The sequence below is a fragment of the Chiloscyllium punctatum genome, chromosome 12, assembly GCF_047496795.1.
Source record: "Chiloscyllium punctatum isolate Juve2018m chromosome 12, sChiPun1.3, whole genome shotgun sequence".
NCBI classification, from domain to species: Eukaryota; Metazoa; Chordata; class Chondrichthyes; order Orectolobiformes; family Hemiscylliidae; genus Chiloscyllium; species Chiloscyllium punctatum.
Window position 1 is genome coordinate 65,751,943 of NC_092750.1, and position 16,208 is coordinate 65,768,150.

At 42.3% G+C, this 16,208-nt stretch overlaps 1 protein-coding gene across 1 annotated transcript in view; it reads left to right on the forward strand.

The window, feature by feature from the left end:
* Positions 1-1,488: 1,488 nt before the first annotated feature.
* The window catches only part of LOC140483888 (protein SSUH2 homolog), a 59,387-nt gene continuing 44,667 nt past the window's right edge, over positions 1,489-16,208 (forward strand). The window contains exon 1 of the mRNA XM_072582680.1: positions 1,489-1,608. Coding sequence (XP_072438781.1) covers positions 1,584-1,608 — 25 coding nt within the window. The 5' untranslated portion in view covers positions 1,489-1,583. The remainder of the gene's footprint in view (positions 1,609-16,208) is intronic.

Genomic DNA, 16,208 nt, shown 5'->3' on the forward strand with positions numbered 1-16,208 from the left:
GTGTTGCACCACATAAACAGACTATTTAGAGATAAGGTTCAAGCAGTCTCAGGCGCAGGATATGTGCAGACACCCACAGCCTACTATAACCTCCTGACTGGTTTCTCAATGTGCGGGATAGCAATTGTCTTAAACCACAAGATAAAGCATCAGAGTAGTGATAAACGGCTCCATTTCGGAATGGCAGGCAGTGACCAGTGGGGTACCGCAAGGATCAGTGCTGGGACCGCAGCTTTTTACAATATATATTAATGATATAGAAGATGGCATTAGTAATAACATTAGCAAATTTGCTGATGATACTAAGCTGGGTGGCAGGGTGAAATGTGAGGAGGATGTTAGGAGATTACAGGGTGACCTGGAGAGGTTAGGTGAGTGGTCAGATGCATGGCAGATGCAGTTTAATGTGGATAAATGTATGGTTATCTACTTTGGTGGCAAGAACAGGAAGGCAAATTACTACCTAAATGGAATCAATTTAGGTAAAGGGGCAGTACAAAGAGATCTGGGTGTTCTTCTACACCAGTCAATGAAGGTAAGCATGCAGGTACAGCAGGTAGTGAAGAAGGCTAATAGCATGCTGGCCTTCATAACAAGAGGGATTGAGTATAGAAGCAAAGAGGTTCTTTTGCAGTTGTACAGGGCCTTAGTGAGACCACACCTGGAGTATTGTGTGCAGTTCTGGTCTCCAAATTTGAGGAAAGACATTCTGGCTATTGAGGGAGTGCAGCGTAGGTTCACGAGGTCAATTCCTGGAATGGCGGGATTACCTTACACTGAAAGACTGGAGCGACTGGGCTTGTATACCCTTGAGTTTAGAAGGCTGAGAGGGGATCTGATTGAGACATATCAGATTATTAAAGGATTGGACACTCTGGAGGCAGGAAACATGTTTCCGCTGATGGGTGAGTGTCGAACCAGAGGACACAGCTTAAAAATACGGGGTAGACCATTTAGGACAGAGATGAGGAGAAACTTCTTCACCCAGAGAGTGGTGGCTGTGTGGAATGCTCTGCCCCAGAGGGCAGTGGAGGCCCAGTCTCTGGATTCATTTAAGAAAGAGTTGGATAGAGCTCTCAAGGGTCATGGAATCAAGGGTTATGGAGATAAGGCAGGAACAGGATACTGATTAAGGAAGATCAGCCATGATCATATTGAATGGTGGTGCAGGCTGGAAGGGCAGAATGGCCTACTCCTGCACCTATTGTCTGTCACTCTCCTTACTAATAAAATGGTGGGAGCCTTGTTAAGTGACAGGAATTCTAGGTTTTAGCATCTGGTACCATTTACACAATGATGTAGAAGCTCCCATCATTGTGAACGTTCGGTTCTTTACATATATGGGTATTATATATAAATTATATTGTATTTTATTTTGAATACACATGACAAAAGATAATTTGATTCAATTCCAGTAGTCATTTTTAATGTAGCCCTACCCCTTTAACATATCTTGCCTTGTGCTGAAGAGGGAGTTATTGAGTCAACATTTCCTTGCATTCAAAACAGCTAACTTTGGATTCCTGATATTTTCTTTGAAGAACGATCATTATTTTCAACATGAATGTTTGAGCTGCAGAAGCATGAATCCTCAACAAGCAGAACCATGTAAGTCAGTGGCGGTTTATATTTGTGCTCAGTGCCTCTTTTAATAGTAGAAAAAAAGTATGAGTTCTTGTTCGTTCTGTGTGATCTACAGTGCCATCTTTAACTTATTAACATTCAGCAAAGCAACAAGGGGCCCCCAGTAACAATCAGTCCGACTGAACAACGGGCTTCACAGTGCGTAAACATTTAGATTATTATACTGCTATGCAGGCAGTTCTTAAGGCTCCGAGTACTTCTGGTGCAAAGCAACAAGTTTCTCATGGGGCTCAAACACAAGCAGAAATGGAATTGAAATGATCTCCACAGCATTTGAAGCACATTTGTTCCATTTTGAGGGAGTGTCTCAGCTCGCAGTAAACAACAATTTTCAGACAGTGACTTGAGTTTTAGATTCCAGGATCTAGTTGTGCAGAATGGTGCCTGGTAGGCAAGGGCAAGATTTAGTTTCTGTCCGTCAGCTGCAGGTGTCTGCCTCCAAAGCAGGCAGAGAATTGGGCAAAGGCTTTCCAACTGGGACTCCCAAAGGAATACGGGGTGAATTGATTTTAGGAAGAACAAATGATCTGGAGTTTCTCAGTGAGCACCAGGTATCTGTTTTTTTTGAAGTGTCGTCAACACATTGCGGCTGTCAGTTAACTCCCATAAGCAATACTATGGTAGTAACCAGATATTCTTTCACCTGTGATTTTTATTGAACGATAAAGCATTGATCTGCGTTCCAGGAATAACTCGTTTGTTGTTCCCTGCAATGGCACCACGCAATACTTTACATTTACCCGTACAGGGCAGTTGGGATGTTTGTTCAGTGTTTCTTCTGAAAGATGGCACCCCTGACAGTGCAGCACTCCCTCAGAGCTGCACTGGAGTGTCAGCATCATGTCGCCCAGTGCAGATACCTTGGAGTAAGTCTTGCACTCAAACCTTGTGACTCAGAGGCCAGAATGTCTTTCGAGGGTGCCCCATCAGATTCTTGGATTTTTTGCATTAGTTGCAATGAACTGAGTTAATGTATTATAATTGCTTTAAAAATAAATTCATATCAACGGTCACTTTACTTTTGGGTAATTGACGTTGGGGACAATGGGCTGAATGGCGTCTATCGTGCCAAGAATCTTTCTGTGTTTCAAATTTCTGTCTTCAGTGAGTCTGAGTGACATCAGTAGGTATTAAAATGAGCGTGAAATCTACTCCTTCAGACCATTGCCAAGGAAGTGAAGATCAACATTTATCTCACTGCAATAAAGGATGGTAGGATCCTGAGAGTGTGTCAATATTGTCAGGAGACCAGGGGATGAAGGTTTCCCCAGACACTCATGTGTCCGTATTTTTGTGGGTGTTGAGGGGTTTGCAAGAATTAGTATTTGTTGTGAGTCCCCTGTTATAGAGGCAGAGTACACATTAACAGAAAGAAGGCAAGGTAGTCATAGACGTCATATTATTTTTGATTCCGATATTAAACAGTTTATGTTTCATTTCTTATAGATTAATATCTCCTGCAGTTACAGTGGGTGAGCTTCTAACTCAGCTTGAATTCAAAGGCAAACACTGGTTGGGCACATTCTTTTTATTTTACTGGTGTGTTTGTGTTTCAAACAGATTATATGGGGATATTTCTGCCAGTTCAGGACTAAAGTAGCTGCTGAAAACAACAGGCTCTGCTTCACATGTTGGATCCACTCTCTTTCTCATCAAAGATGAGATTCCCTACAGTGTGGAACCAGGCCCTTCAGCCCAACAAGTCCACACCAACCCTCTGAAAAGTAACCCACACAGACCCATTTCCCTCTGACTAGTGCACCTAACACTATGGCCGATTCACCTGACCTGCACATCTTTGGACTGTGGGAGGAAATCAGAGCACCCAGAGGAGACCCACACAGGCACGGGGAGAATGTGCAAACTCCACACAGTCACCCAAGATTGGAATCAAACCTGTGATCCTGGTGCAATGAGGCAGCAGTGCTAACCACTGAGCCACCTTGCTACACCATCCACAACTCCACTGATCTTTGTGTCATCTGCAAACTTACTAACCCACCCATCTATGTTTTCAACCAAGTCAATTATATATATTACAAACAACAGAGATCCCCATATAGATCCCTGTGGAACCCAGTAACCATGGACATCCAGCCATAAAAACACACTTCGATACCAGCCCTTGTTTTCTATGGGCAAGCCAAGCCCAGTGACCATGGATCCCATGCATCTTCACATTCTTGATGAGAAACCTTGTTGAAATCCTTCCTAAAGTCCGAGTAGACAACATCCATTACTCTACCCTCATTGATCACCTTCATCACTTCCTCAAAATATTCATTCAAGTCAGTAAGACATGGCCTGCCTTGCACAAAGCCTTGCTGACTGTCCCTGATTAGACCATGCCTTTCCAAATGTGTGCAAATCCTATCCTTAAAAATCCTATCCTATCTTCAATAGCTTCCAAACACGAATGTGAAACTCACTACTCTATAGTTTCCTGGATTATTCCTATTTCCCTTCTTGAACAGACGAACAATATTAGCTACTTGCCAGTCTTTCGCTGGCGAGCAAGGATTCAGAGATTTTGGTCAAGGCCCGGCAATCTCCTCACTTGCCTCTGTCAAAGATGCCATTGGGCCCTGGGGACTTATCCACCTTCCAGCTCTTCAAGAGACCCAACACCACTTATTTCTTAATCTCAAAATGCACTAGTATTTTAGCATGGAAAACATTAATCTCACTATCCTCCATGGCCTTCTCCTGGGTGAATACTGATGCAAAGTATTCATTTGGGATGTCTCCCACCTGCACAGCCTCCAATCACATGTCCCCTTCATGAGTGGCCTGACCCTCTCCCTCGTTATCCTCTTGTTTTTAATGCATGTATAGAATGTCTTGGGCTTCTCTTTAACCCTACTTACAAAGGTCATTTCATAGCACCTCCGTGCTCTCCTAATTTCCTGTTGGAGTCCTTTCCTGCTTTCGTTATATTCCTCACAGGCCCTGTCCAATGCTAGCTTCCTAAACCTTACTTCTGCTCCTTTTTCTCTTTTGACTAAATTCACAACTTCCTTCGTTATCAAAGGGTTCCTTACCTTGCCATTCTGTCTTTCCTCCTCATTGGAACATGCCAGTTCAGATCTCTGATCAGTAGATCTTTAAACAACTCCCACATTTCAAATGTAGACTTGCCCAAACACAACTCCTCCCAATTAACAATCCCTAGCTCCTCTCTAATTTGTCATAATTTTCCCTCCCCCAATTTAGTCCCTTCCTACAAGGTCCTGACTTATCCTTATTCTTAACTACCTTGAAACATACAGAGTAACAATGACTGTTTCCAAATGTTCTCACACTGAAAAGTCAGTCACCTGACCAGGCTCATTAGCCAGTACAAAGCTCAGTATGGCTCCTCCTCTAGTTGGCTGTTAAAGCCTCTAACTCTAAGGAAGTCCCAGATAATGTGGGGAAGTTAAAGTCACTGACTATGACAACCCTATTGTTATTGCCTCTTTCAATAATGCAACTTGTCCACCTCTTTTACTTCCCTCTCTATCTCATCTAAAACAACAAAACCCTGGAACACAGAGCAGCCAGCCCTGTCCCTCTCTCATCAAAGTCTCTGTAATGGCCACAACATCATTGTCCTTTGTGCTGATCCAGGCTGTGAGCTCATCTGCCTTACCCATAATACTCCTTGCGTTGAAATGGACACAATTTAGCCACAGAGATGACTCGCCTCAAGTTTCTGCTTTTCAGCCTCTTTCCTAACTCCCTGTACTCAATCTGCTGGATCTCAGCACGCTTTCTACTTATGTTGTTGGTACCAATGTGCACAACAACCTCTGACTGCTCCCCCTCCTCCTTAAGAAATGCTGGAAGATTTGCAACAGAGACCGTGTTAATTCATCGAGCTATCTAATGGCATGCAGAAATGACCTGGAGGAGGGGCTTGAAGGCTGGGTGAGCAAGTTTGCGGATGACACGAAAGTCGGTGGAGTTGTGGACAGCGAAGAAGGATGTGGCAGGTTACAGCGCGATATAGATAAGTTGCAGAGCTGGGCAGTAAGGTGGCAAATGGAATTCAATGTAGCTAAGTGTGAAGTCATTCACTTTGGTAGGAGTAACAAGAAGATGGATTACTGGGCTAATGGTAGACTACTTGGTAGTGTGGATGAGCAGAGGGATCTTGGTGTCCATGTACACAGATCTTTGAAAGTTGCCACCCAGGTAAATAGTGCTGTGAAGAAGGCATATGGTGTATTGGTAGAGGAATTGAGTTCCTGAGTCCTGAGGTCATGTTGCAGTTGTATAAAACTCTGGTGTGGCCTCATCTGGAGTATTGTGTGCAGTTTTGGTTGCCATACTATAGGAAGGATGTGGAGGCACTGGAACGGGTGCAGAGGAGGTTTACCAGGATGTTGTCTGGCATGGTAGGAAGATCGTATGAGGAAAGGCTGAGGCACTTGGGGCTTTTCTCATTGGAGAAAAGAAGGTTTAGGGGAGATTTGATAGAGGTGTACAAGATGGTTAGGGGTTTAGTTAGGGTTGACAGTGAGAACCTTTTTCCGCGTATGGAGTCAGCTGTTACTAGGGGACACAGCTTTAAATTAAGGGGTGGTAGGTATAGGACAGATGTTAGGGGTAGATTTTTTACTCAGCGGGTTGTGAGTTCATGGAATGCCCTGCCAGTAGCAGTGGTGGACTCTCCCTCTTTATGGTCATTTAAGCGGGCATTGGATAAGCATATGGATGTTATTGGGCTAGTGTAGGTTAGGTAGGCTTCGGTCGGTGCAACATCGAGGGCCGAAGGGCCTGTACTGCGCTGTATTTTTCTATGTTCTATGTTCTAGAACAAGAAAATATAATGTTAAAATGAGAGCTGTGTGTAAAAGTGATGCTAGGAAGCATATCTTCACACAGCATAGCGGAAATCTGAAACTTCCTCAGCTGATGTATGTATGCTCTGTCTGTTGACACTTTCACAATTGAGGTGAACAGATATTTGTTGAGTAAAATTTAAAGGGATAGGGACCACAGGGAAATTAAGTGATCTAACTGAACAGTCCTGAAGGGCTGAACGGTCTTTTTCCATTCCTATGTTCCTGAGTTGTTTGCCACTTTTTAAGTGCAAAGCAGCAAGAAAGGATGTACAGAAGTGAGTGCACTCAAACAATTCATTTACTTACATCTGCAATGTGAGAAAGTTCCATTGTTCCAGGCCCTGAAGATGTACACAGATTGGTCAATGGAACTTGCAACAGCTGACTGCTGCTCTATATGTCAAATTATATTGGACCTGTGCTATCATTGAAGAGACTGAAGATATACATTTCCTTTTTTTGAAAAACTGCCTTCAAATTGGGCCTAATTTTTCCACTGGATATAGTCATTGTAAGGCATAGGGCTACAGCGTGAGAGATAAAGATACAGTGGGAATGACAGGGGTCGAGTAAGGGAGCAGTGAACAGTGTTCTGGAGAAAGGTACAACTTGAGGGACAGGCTACAATGGGGGAGCAGTATACAGTGTGAGTGAAAGGGTACACTGAGGGAGCAGTATACAGTGTGAGTGAAAGGGTACACTGAGGGAGCAGTATACAGTGTGAGTGAAAGGGTACTCTGAGGGAGCAGTATACAGTGTGAGTGAAAGGGTAGACTGAGGGAGCAGTATACTGTGTGAGTGAAAGGGTACACTGAGGGAGCAGTATACAGTACAGGTGAAAGGGTACACTGAGGGAGCAGTATACAGTACGGGTGAAAGGGTACACTGAGGGAGCAGTATACAGTACGGGTGAAAGGGTACACTGAGGGAGCAGTATACAGTGTGAGTGAAAGGGTACACTGAGGGAGCAGTATACAGTGTGAGTGAAAGGGTACACTGAGGGAGCAGTATACAGTATGGGTGAAAGGGTACACTGAGGGAGCAGTATACAGTGTGAGTGAAAGGGTACACTGAGGGAGCAGTATACAGTGTGGGTGAAAGGGTACACTGAGGGAGCAGTATACAGTATGGGTGAAAGGGTACACTGAGGGAGCAGTATACAGTGTGAGTGAAAGGGTACTCTGAGGGAGCAGTATACAGTACGGGTGAAAGGGTACACTGAGGGAGCAGTATACAGTGTGAGTGAAAGGGTAGACTGAGGGAGCAGTATACTGTGTGAGTGAAAGGGTACACTGAGGGAGCAGTATACAGTACAGGTGAAAGGGTACACTGAGGGAGCAGTATACAGTACGGGTGAAAGGGTACACTGAGGGAGCAGTATACAGTGTGAGTGAAAGGGTACTCTGAGGGAGCAGTATACTGTGTGAGTGAAAGGGTACACTGAGGGAGCAGTATACAGTATGGGTGAAAGGGTACACTGAGGGAGCAGTATACAGTATGGGTGAAAGTGTACACTGAGGGAGCAGTATACAGTGTGAGTGAAAGGGTACACTGAGGGAGCAGTATACAGTATGGGTGAAAGTGTACACTGAGGGAGCAGTATACAGTATGGGCAGAATGAAGGATCTGTTTGTGCTAATGGTCTAATAATCAATTACTCATCTGGAATTATTGAACTCCATGGATTGGTTTATTTAAAACAGTAAATCACATTATAACTTATGAAACAGACATGACAGCAATCAGCTGATTTCTATGTTGTAGCTTTGCAAATCCAAACCTAACTGACAAGCAAGGGCACTATAAATGAAACACATGGAGTGCTTAAAGATTAATCTGTTAAAGGCAAAGTACACATATAGCATTCCATTCTTTCCGAAGAAAGGTTTAACTGTCTACATTAACAAGAAAGCCTGTGAGTCTGTTTAATGCATAGGTAATTTTCTGATGCAGACAGATCTGTGATGATGACAGTTTCTGAGTGTGCTGTCTATTAGCACAGTCCTCAGTGATATTTATCAATTATTCGTGTCTGTGTTGGCAAGTTTCTTTTTTATGGAGTGTTGCTGCTGTTCCAAGATGCGCTCATCTTAATTCACCACAGCTGAGATTTGTTCCAGATGAGCTTTCATCTCATTCTTCAGGCTGTTTTGAGCGGTACAAATCCTCTTAGCATTTATTGTTGTATTCCTTTACAAGCTTCTTGCTTTGCACATGGATTCTTCCAATACCATGGAAGTTTTAATCAAGCATATTTTCTGCTTAGAACCTGATCTTATAACTGTCCAGCCTCCTCAACTTCTTTTTTCTTTTCTTTTTGTCTTCTTTTGAATTTTGTACCTCTTCCTTGTGCTGTTTCAGTGTGTTTGATTTCCTCCATGTCCTGCTTGACTTCTTCCCCTGGAGTATCATTGCATGACATTCATTTCTGTCTCATGAATGATCAGCAACTCCTTTATGTATCTCTGGTTGCTTTTGGAGAACTGTCATCTTCTCTGGAAATGCTTTCAGCTCAAGCCAATGTTTCTGTAGTGGCTTCTGCTGAGTCTGACCTGTTTTATGTGCAAATTGTTCTGGAACTTCCATTGAACCGGCAATATTTTCATTAGATTGGTGATGAGAGCTCTTCCTTCTTTCTGTCTTTCCCTTTGAGACCTTCTTTGTATAACTCCTAAATATGTCATCTTGAAGTTGACATTCTCAAGTTTAGATTTATGCTGCAGTAGTTGCATAGCGATTTCCTCTTCAACTTTAATTTTCTCTCCACAGCAGGAGATTTTAGTTACGCTAATTCATGAGGAAATGAAGTATTCAATTTTTCTTTACATTTAGTTCTGCAAGTGTTCCACAAAAAGTCTGTTGTGTTTTGGTTCTGTAGTTGATGTCTTACAAGGTTCATGGACTGTGATTAGTCATGGACTACGCAAAGTCACAGCATGCTGATACTGATGGTCCAGCAACAACTGCACCTTCCAGATTAATTGACTGTATTTGCAGTCCAGCACTATTGACTCTGCACATGGAATTTAACAAACCATTGGAAGTTTAAAGTTTTACTTTCATAGGTTTCTTCATGAATTCCCATGCCTATGAGTATACAGTTTCTTGGAACTTTCAAGGATAGTATTCTCGATACTTGTTCCCATGTCAACTTTCATCAATAACAAATATTTTCTGAGGACAGATAATTGGAAATCTTTTCAACACTTGGAAAGATGTCTTCCATGAGACTGACGGTGTGAAACATATGTTTATTCCTCTGTTGATGTATATTTTGTTCCACAAATCTGGACGACACAAGTTTGTGTACAATGTTAGATGCTTTGTTATCAGACAGCCGGGGAGAGTCTCAATATCCCCAAAGTAGCCATGTGTCTACTTGTGTCTGTGTGCGTGTCTGTGTATAGGAGTGTCTGTGTGAATGTGTGAATGTCTGTGTGTGTGTGTGTGTGTGTGTGTAGGAGTGTCTGTGCATGTGTATAGTGCAATGGTGGTCACCTGTAATGTGACATGAAGACAGGGGTCTCCATGAATCTCTACCCTACACACAAAGACAGTATTTTTTTATAGGGATTAAACAAAAGGTTTATCAGTCACATGTTCGATTGTCATTACATAGTTTAAGATAGGTAATTATGAATTTACAAAATTCAATGAATGTCGATGTCCGGTGATAACATGTGAATGGATTACAGGGACTGATTATCGTTTCTTCATGATTATTTGTTGATGTGAAGAGATTAAGATAGAAGAGTTTTGCCTGCTCTAAATGGGAGATCCACAAACCTATGCTTATATAGAGGGGAAGTAAGGCAATGAGAGCAGGAGACAGTTGAACAGGGTTGTGGCCAAGGCTATCAGTCTTGTCTGGGAAGGACAAATACCTCTGTCTGAGGCTGCAGAGGGAATCCACATGTGTGGCTCCACTGGGCTCCTCTTCTGGGATACAGTCAGTCTCTCCCCTACTATGTTAAAAATCACACAACACCAGATTATAGTCCCTCAGGTTTAATTGGAAGCACTAGCTTTCAGAGCACTGCTCCTTCATCAGGTGGTTGTGGAGGACACAATTGTAAGGCACAGTATTTAGAGCAAAACTTTACAGTGTGATGTAACTGAAATTATACATTGAAAAATACCTGGATTGTTTGTTACGTCTCTCATCTGTTAGAATGACCATGATAGTTTCACGTCTTTCATATGTAAATCACAAAACTTTTTTAAAAGTTACATTCTCAGGTAAGATAAGATGTTGAAGGTGTTAGCCCCTGTGTTCCCTGTCTGTGCCATAATGTTTAGACTGATTCTCATCTTAAAAATTAGTTCACAGACTCTTACATGGATTAATGCAGGTTTTGAGCAAAATGCAATGTAACTCTGCAAGTACAAATTCACCCCACAAATGTATATGTGGGTTTTTGTGCGTGTGTGTGCGTGTGTATGTCTGGGGTGCGGGTTGAGTGTGTCTGTGAGAGAGAGTGTATATGTGTGTGTGTGAATGTAAAGGGGTCTAAGTCTAAAGAGGGTGCATGTGTGAGTGTGGGAGTGTATGTGTCTGTAGGAGTGTGTGTGTATCTGGGATGGAGGGTTGTAAGTGTTTGTGTGAGAGAGTGTAAAAGTGTGTGTGAGTGTAAAGGGGTCTAAGTCTGTGAGAGGGTGCATGTGTGAGTGTGGGAGTGTGTATGTCTGTAGAAGTATATATGAGTGTCTGTGTGCGTGTCTGTGTATAGGAGTGTGTGTGTGAATGTGTGCATGTCTGTGTGTGTGTGTGTAGGAGTGTCTGTGCATGTGTATAGTGCAATGGTGGTCACCTGTAATGTGACATGAACCCAAGGTCCCAGTTGAGGCCCTCCCTATGGGTACCAAACCTAGCTATCAGCCTCAGCTCAGCCACTTTTCGCTGCTGCCTGTCCCGAAGTCCGCCTTGGAGGATGGTCACCTGAAGGTCCGAGGTCGAATGTCCCGGACCACTAAAGTGTTCCCAACTGGGAGGGAACCCTCCTGTCTGTTGATTATTGTGCGGTGCCCATTCATCCGTTGCCGTAGCCTCTGCTCGGTTTCCCCAATGTACATGCATCAGGGCATCCTTGCCTGCAATGTATGAGATATATAACATTGGCTGAGTCACATGAGTACCTGCCACGTACATGGTGGGAGTGCTTCCAATTAAACCTGTTGGACTATAACTTGGTGTTGTGTGATTTTTAACTTTGTACACTCCAGTCCAACACCGGCATCTCCAAATCAGTCCTCCCTACTGAGATGTTCTGTCTATATTGTAGGACAACAGGTTTCCAATTGATACTGCAGTGAGTCTCTTTGGCAGTTGAATGTTTAACCCTTGAGTCCCCAGTATGCCTTGAAAGAGAAGTAAAACATGGAACTGATCCCTTTGTGGCTTTCCAACTTCCTCACCTCTTTTAGTCGCCATCTAAATTGTCAAATTTTGGTTTGTTGATCACAGGTCAAGTTTATGACTAGATTATCTTTATGCCAGCTTGAGTATACTACATGTACATAGCCTGTTTGGAATGACACTTCCAGCCTTTACTATCTCTGCCAATGACCTTTTTTTGGCCATGTCTTACAAAATTAATTGAAAGCTGGATATTTCCTTGAGGTTAGCAGAAGGTCACAACTTCCTTGTGCCTTGGTATGACTGCTTATTCGAGTGATTGTGTCAATTGTCACATTGGCAATAAAGGTCTACAAACTTTGTCAACTTGCAATGATCCCTTCATACTTATGTTCTACCCCAAGTAGTTCTTGAATGATACAAGTCTTCAATTTGTCTAAAAAGTCTTTCTGGAAAACAGCCAAGAGGCGGACGTGATCAGCTGTTCTACAATTCTGTTTGCTAGTTCCCATCTGGAAGATCACATAATGAACACTTTTTTCCTACATCGCTGGTCTATAGATTTTGTAGGCTACTGCCTGAATGACATGAATGCGAGTCAATGAATGTGGAAGTTAACCTGACTCTGAATTGGCCTTATATTGTGGCCCCCTATCTTTCAATGACAGTTTAGCTCTTTAATCCCAGCATGTTTTATCTATGAAGATCTTCATTCCCAATTGTTAAGCAAATTTTGATGATTTATTTTTCTGCACCGAATACCAACTCGAGAAACAATAGCTTTTAATATCATATTATGAATTCCGTTAGAAGATGTGTTGTGTCACAACTTAAACTGGGGAGTTTCCTTGGGCATTCTGACAACATACATTTGAACCTCCCGTGTTTGCTAACAACCCAACACACACCCTTGTGACTTGTCTATCTCAAGCAAGTAGACATGATCTCTCAATAGAGATTTGTTGCCTTGCCAGCAAGCTGTGTTTTCAACGCACTGCAATGCTGTAACAATCAAAGAGGGCTGTCTCTTGCACTTTAGCTCAATTTAAGGCTGTGGATCATGTATTCTACATGTAGATTATCTTGCCTGCTGACTGTCCAAGCCTGATAATTTTCATCAACAGAATGTTTTCCATCACTAACACTCACCATCCCCTGTTAATGACAATGGTCTAATAACCAATTTTATCAGGGACAGATTATTTACGAGTATTACAGGTTATGAAGCAGGCATTATATCAAACAAAAATAAAAGTAAAGTACTGCTACTGCTGGAAATCCAAAACAAAACCAGGAAGTGCTGGGGAAACAAATAGTTCCAGCAGCATCTGTAGAGGGAAGCAGAGTCCAGTGACCCTTTGTCAGTTCTGATGATGGGTCACCTGACTTGAAACATTAACTCAGCTTCTCATTGATTTGTTGCAACATTGGAATGAAAGAGCAGAAATTGTAAATGACCAGAGGACTGCTCTTGGAGTTCTGTTTCAAAATTGTGTGTTCTAGGTCACTTCATCAGTTGAAGGATGTGACCTTCATACAAACTGTTATAAACCTAGAATAGACTAACAGGAAATCAGAGTTCTTAAAGGGAATTCACTGAAAGATACTCAACACATATAACATGGTGTAGAAAAGGACTTAGCATAAGAGACAGGGTTACAATATGAAGAAACTTGGTACATTGTGAAAGAGCAAGATTCAATGTAAGGGAACACAGAATGGTGAGAGACTGGGATACAGCGTGACAGAGCAGGATACAGTATACTACAGCAGAGTACAGAACAAAAAATGGGATACAGTAAGAATTGGTTACAGTGTAGCTGTTTTGATTTTCAGGCATTATTCAATAAGGTGCTACAAAGTTGGAGCTCATGGAATCATAAGCACCTCCAAACATTTTCTCTTTTGTCCAATCCCCTTTTAAAACCCAAGATTGAATATGCCTCTGGATTTTGTCCTTGAATTGTTCATAAAACCAAATTAGCTGCTCCAATTCTTAACGAACTTTGGTGCTTCCTTGCACCAGTTTCCAATGAAATGACATATAAGTAGAGTTCCCAGGTAAAATAATTCCAGACTGAACATAATCCTTCGCTTATTCTGACATCGAATATAATCATCAACTTTCTGCAGTAGAATTTTGTGCATTTCCCTAATTTCTAATAGTAGGTGCTGGAGGTATTTCTTTGGGAATGGACAGTTGTGACGTGGGCAAAATCAAGAGCAGGACAGAAACATGGTGAAAACGTTGGCGGTCGCTATAAGATTTAGAGAGATGGACAGTGGGCCATTCACTTACTTGCATTGTCTTGATTTGATGGAAGCTTGATGGAGTTTGACAGAAAATAAAACAATTGCACCAAGGGAGTAGACATGCTGCATTAGAGTGATGATGTCTCACCATGCTTTCCAAAAGATGTGCAGGTCAGGTGAATTGGCCATCCTAAATTGCCCGTAGTGTTAGGTGCATTAGTCAAGGTTAAGTGTAGGGAAATGAGTCTGGGTAGGTTACTCTTTGAAGGTTCGGTGTGGACGTGTTGGGCTGAGGGGCCTGTTTCCACACTGTGGGGAATCTAATCTAATCCAACTGTGCATGTGTGATAGCATTGTTATGTGGAGTTGGCATAAGCAGATTATCATTGTGCGTGCATAGGGCGGTGCGAGTCCCTATCTTCTAGCTCGTCCAATAATTACTGATATCCATGTATTAAGTTAGTCACCCTGTGCCTTTGCGTCAGTTGAAGCTGCTGCACCCACAAGTATTGCTATCCTAATGACCATGTCATTAATAGTAATGAGTAAAGCAGGGTATTTTTCCCACCCCAGTATCACATTGGGGTGCAAAGTGAAACATCTACCCATTGACACATGGAAGGTTCTCCACAAGTTTAATTTGACACAATCCGTTGATTCCACAGAAACCAACCCAAACAAGCAGACACAATGCAACAAAAATCTACAGCCACATTACCTTACATCAAAGACATATCAGAAATGACTTCCAGACTACTCAGACCCCTTGGCATCATGGTAGCCCACAAACCTACCAACACACTTAAATAGTGACTAAGGAACCTAAAGGATCCATTCGATACCACCAGCAAACTAACGTCATTTACAGTATACCATGCAAGAACTGGAAAGAAAAACTACATTAGACAAACTGGCAGGAAACTTGCCACCAGGATACATGAACACCAACTGGCCGCCAAACGATGACCCACTCTCACTACTTTCCATAGATACAGACTAAGGAGGACACCACTTTGACTGGGACAACACACACACATCCTAGGACAGGCAAAACAAAGACACGCACAAGAATTCTTAGAGGCATAACATTCTAACTCCACCAATAAACACATCGATTTAGATCCTATCTAAAAGAACAGGAAATGACATCACCCACTTTAAAAAACTAAGACCTATAAATAGAGAGGCGGGACATACCAACAGCGCTTCACCAGAGACTCTCACTGATGAATTTCCCTAGTTTGGTGATAAAACATCTGAAAACAAACCTTCAAGCTTAGCGAGCAAACTTACAGACTTATCATCAACCTGTGCTACAAATCTTCTCAAACATTGCCGCCTTTTAACCCATTTAATTGAGATGAGGAGGAATTTCTTCTCTCAAAGGGTTAAGAGTTTTTGGAACTCCTTGCCTCAAGCAGCTGTGGGGCAAAGTCCTTGTATATATTTAAGGCTGAAATACACAAATGCTTGACCAGGATTATGGGGAAAGGACAGGAAGGTGGATGTCAGGAATATCGGATCAGCCATGATCCCATTGAATAGCAGAGCAGGCTATGATCCTGTTCCTATTTCATATGGTCTTATAGTCTTAACGTTTGTGAATTAATTTCCTTACTAAGGGGGATTGTTCAGCCCTGTCAGGTCTGGTCACTCCAGTCACCAAGAGAACTATTGACCAGTTGCAATGTGGAATGAAAGGACTGAGGATTGCTGTTGGAGTTCTGTTTCAGAACTGTGTGTTTGAGCTCATTGAATCAACTTGGGACTGTTGAAAGATGGGACTACAAAAGTAATGCGTGTAGGCTCTCTGATGCCTAACCTAAGGCTTGGGATTTCAGGGAAAATCTGTCTGTGAATAAGATCACTGAATAAGTCTCACAGTGTTATAAAGATGTCTAAAATACATAATCGTGAAGGAGCTGTTTTAGTTTCTAATACTCAATATTTTATGATTGCAGTGTCTTGGTTTGATGGAGTTTGACAGGAAGCTTTTACAGAGGTGGGGAAGGACATCCATAAACATTTTTCAAAAATCTGTTTTGCTTACAATAGCTTTGAAACACTTATTTGCTGTGGGATGTGGGTGTTAATGTCTTAGTCAGTTTTCCCTAATTTCCTGGAGT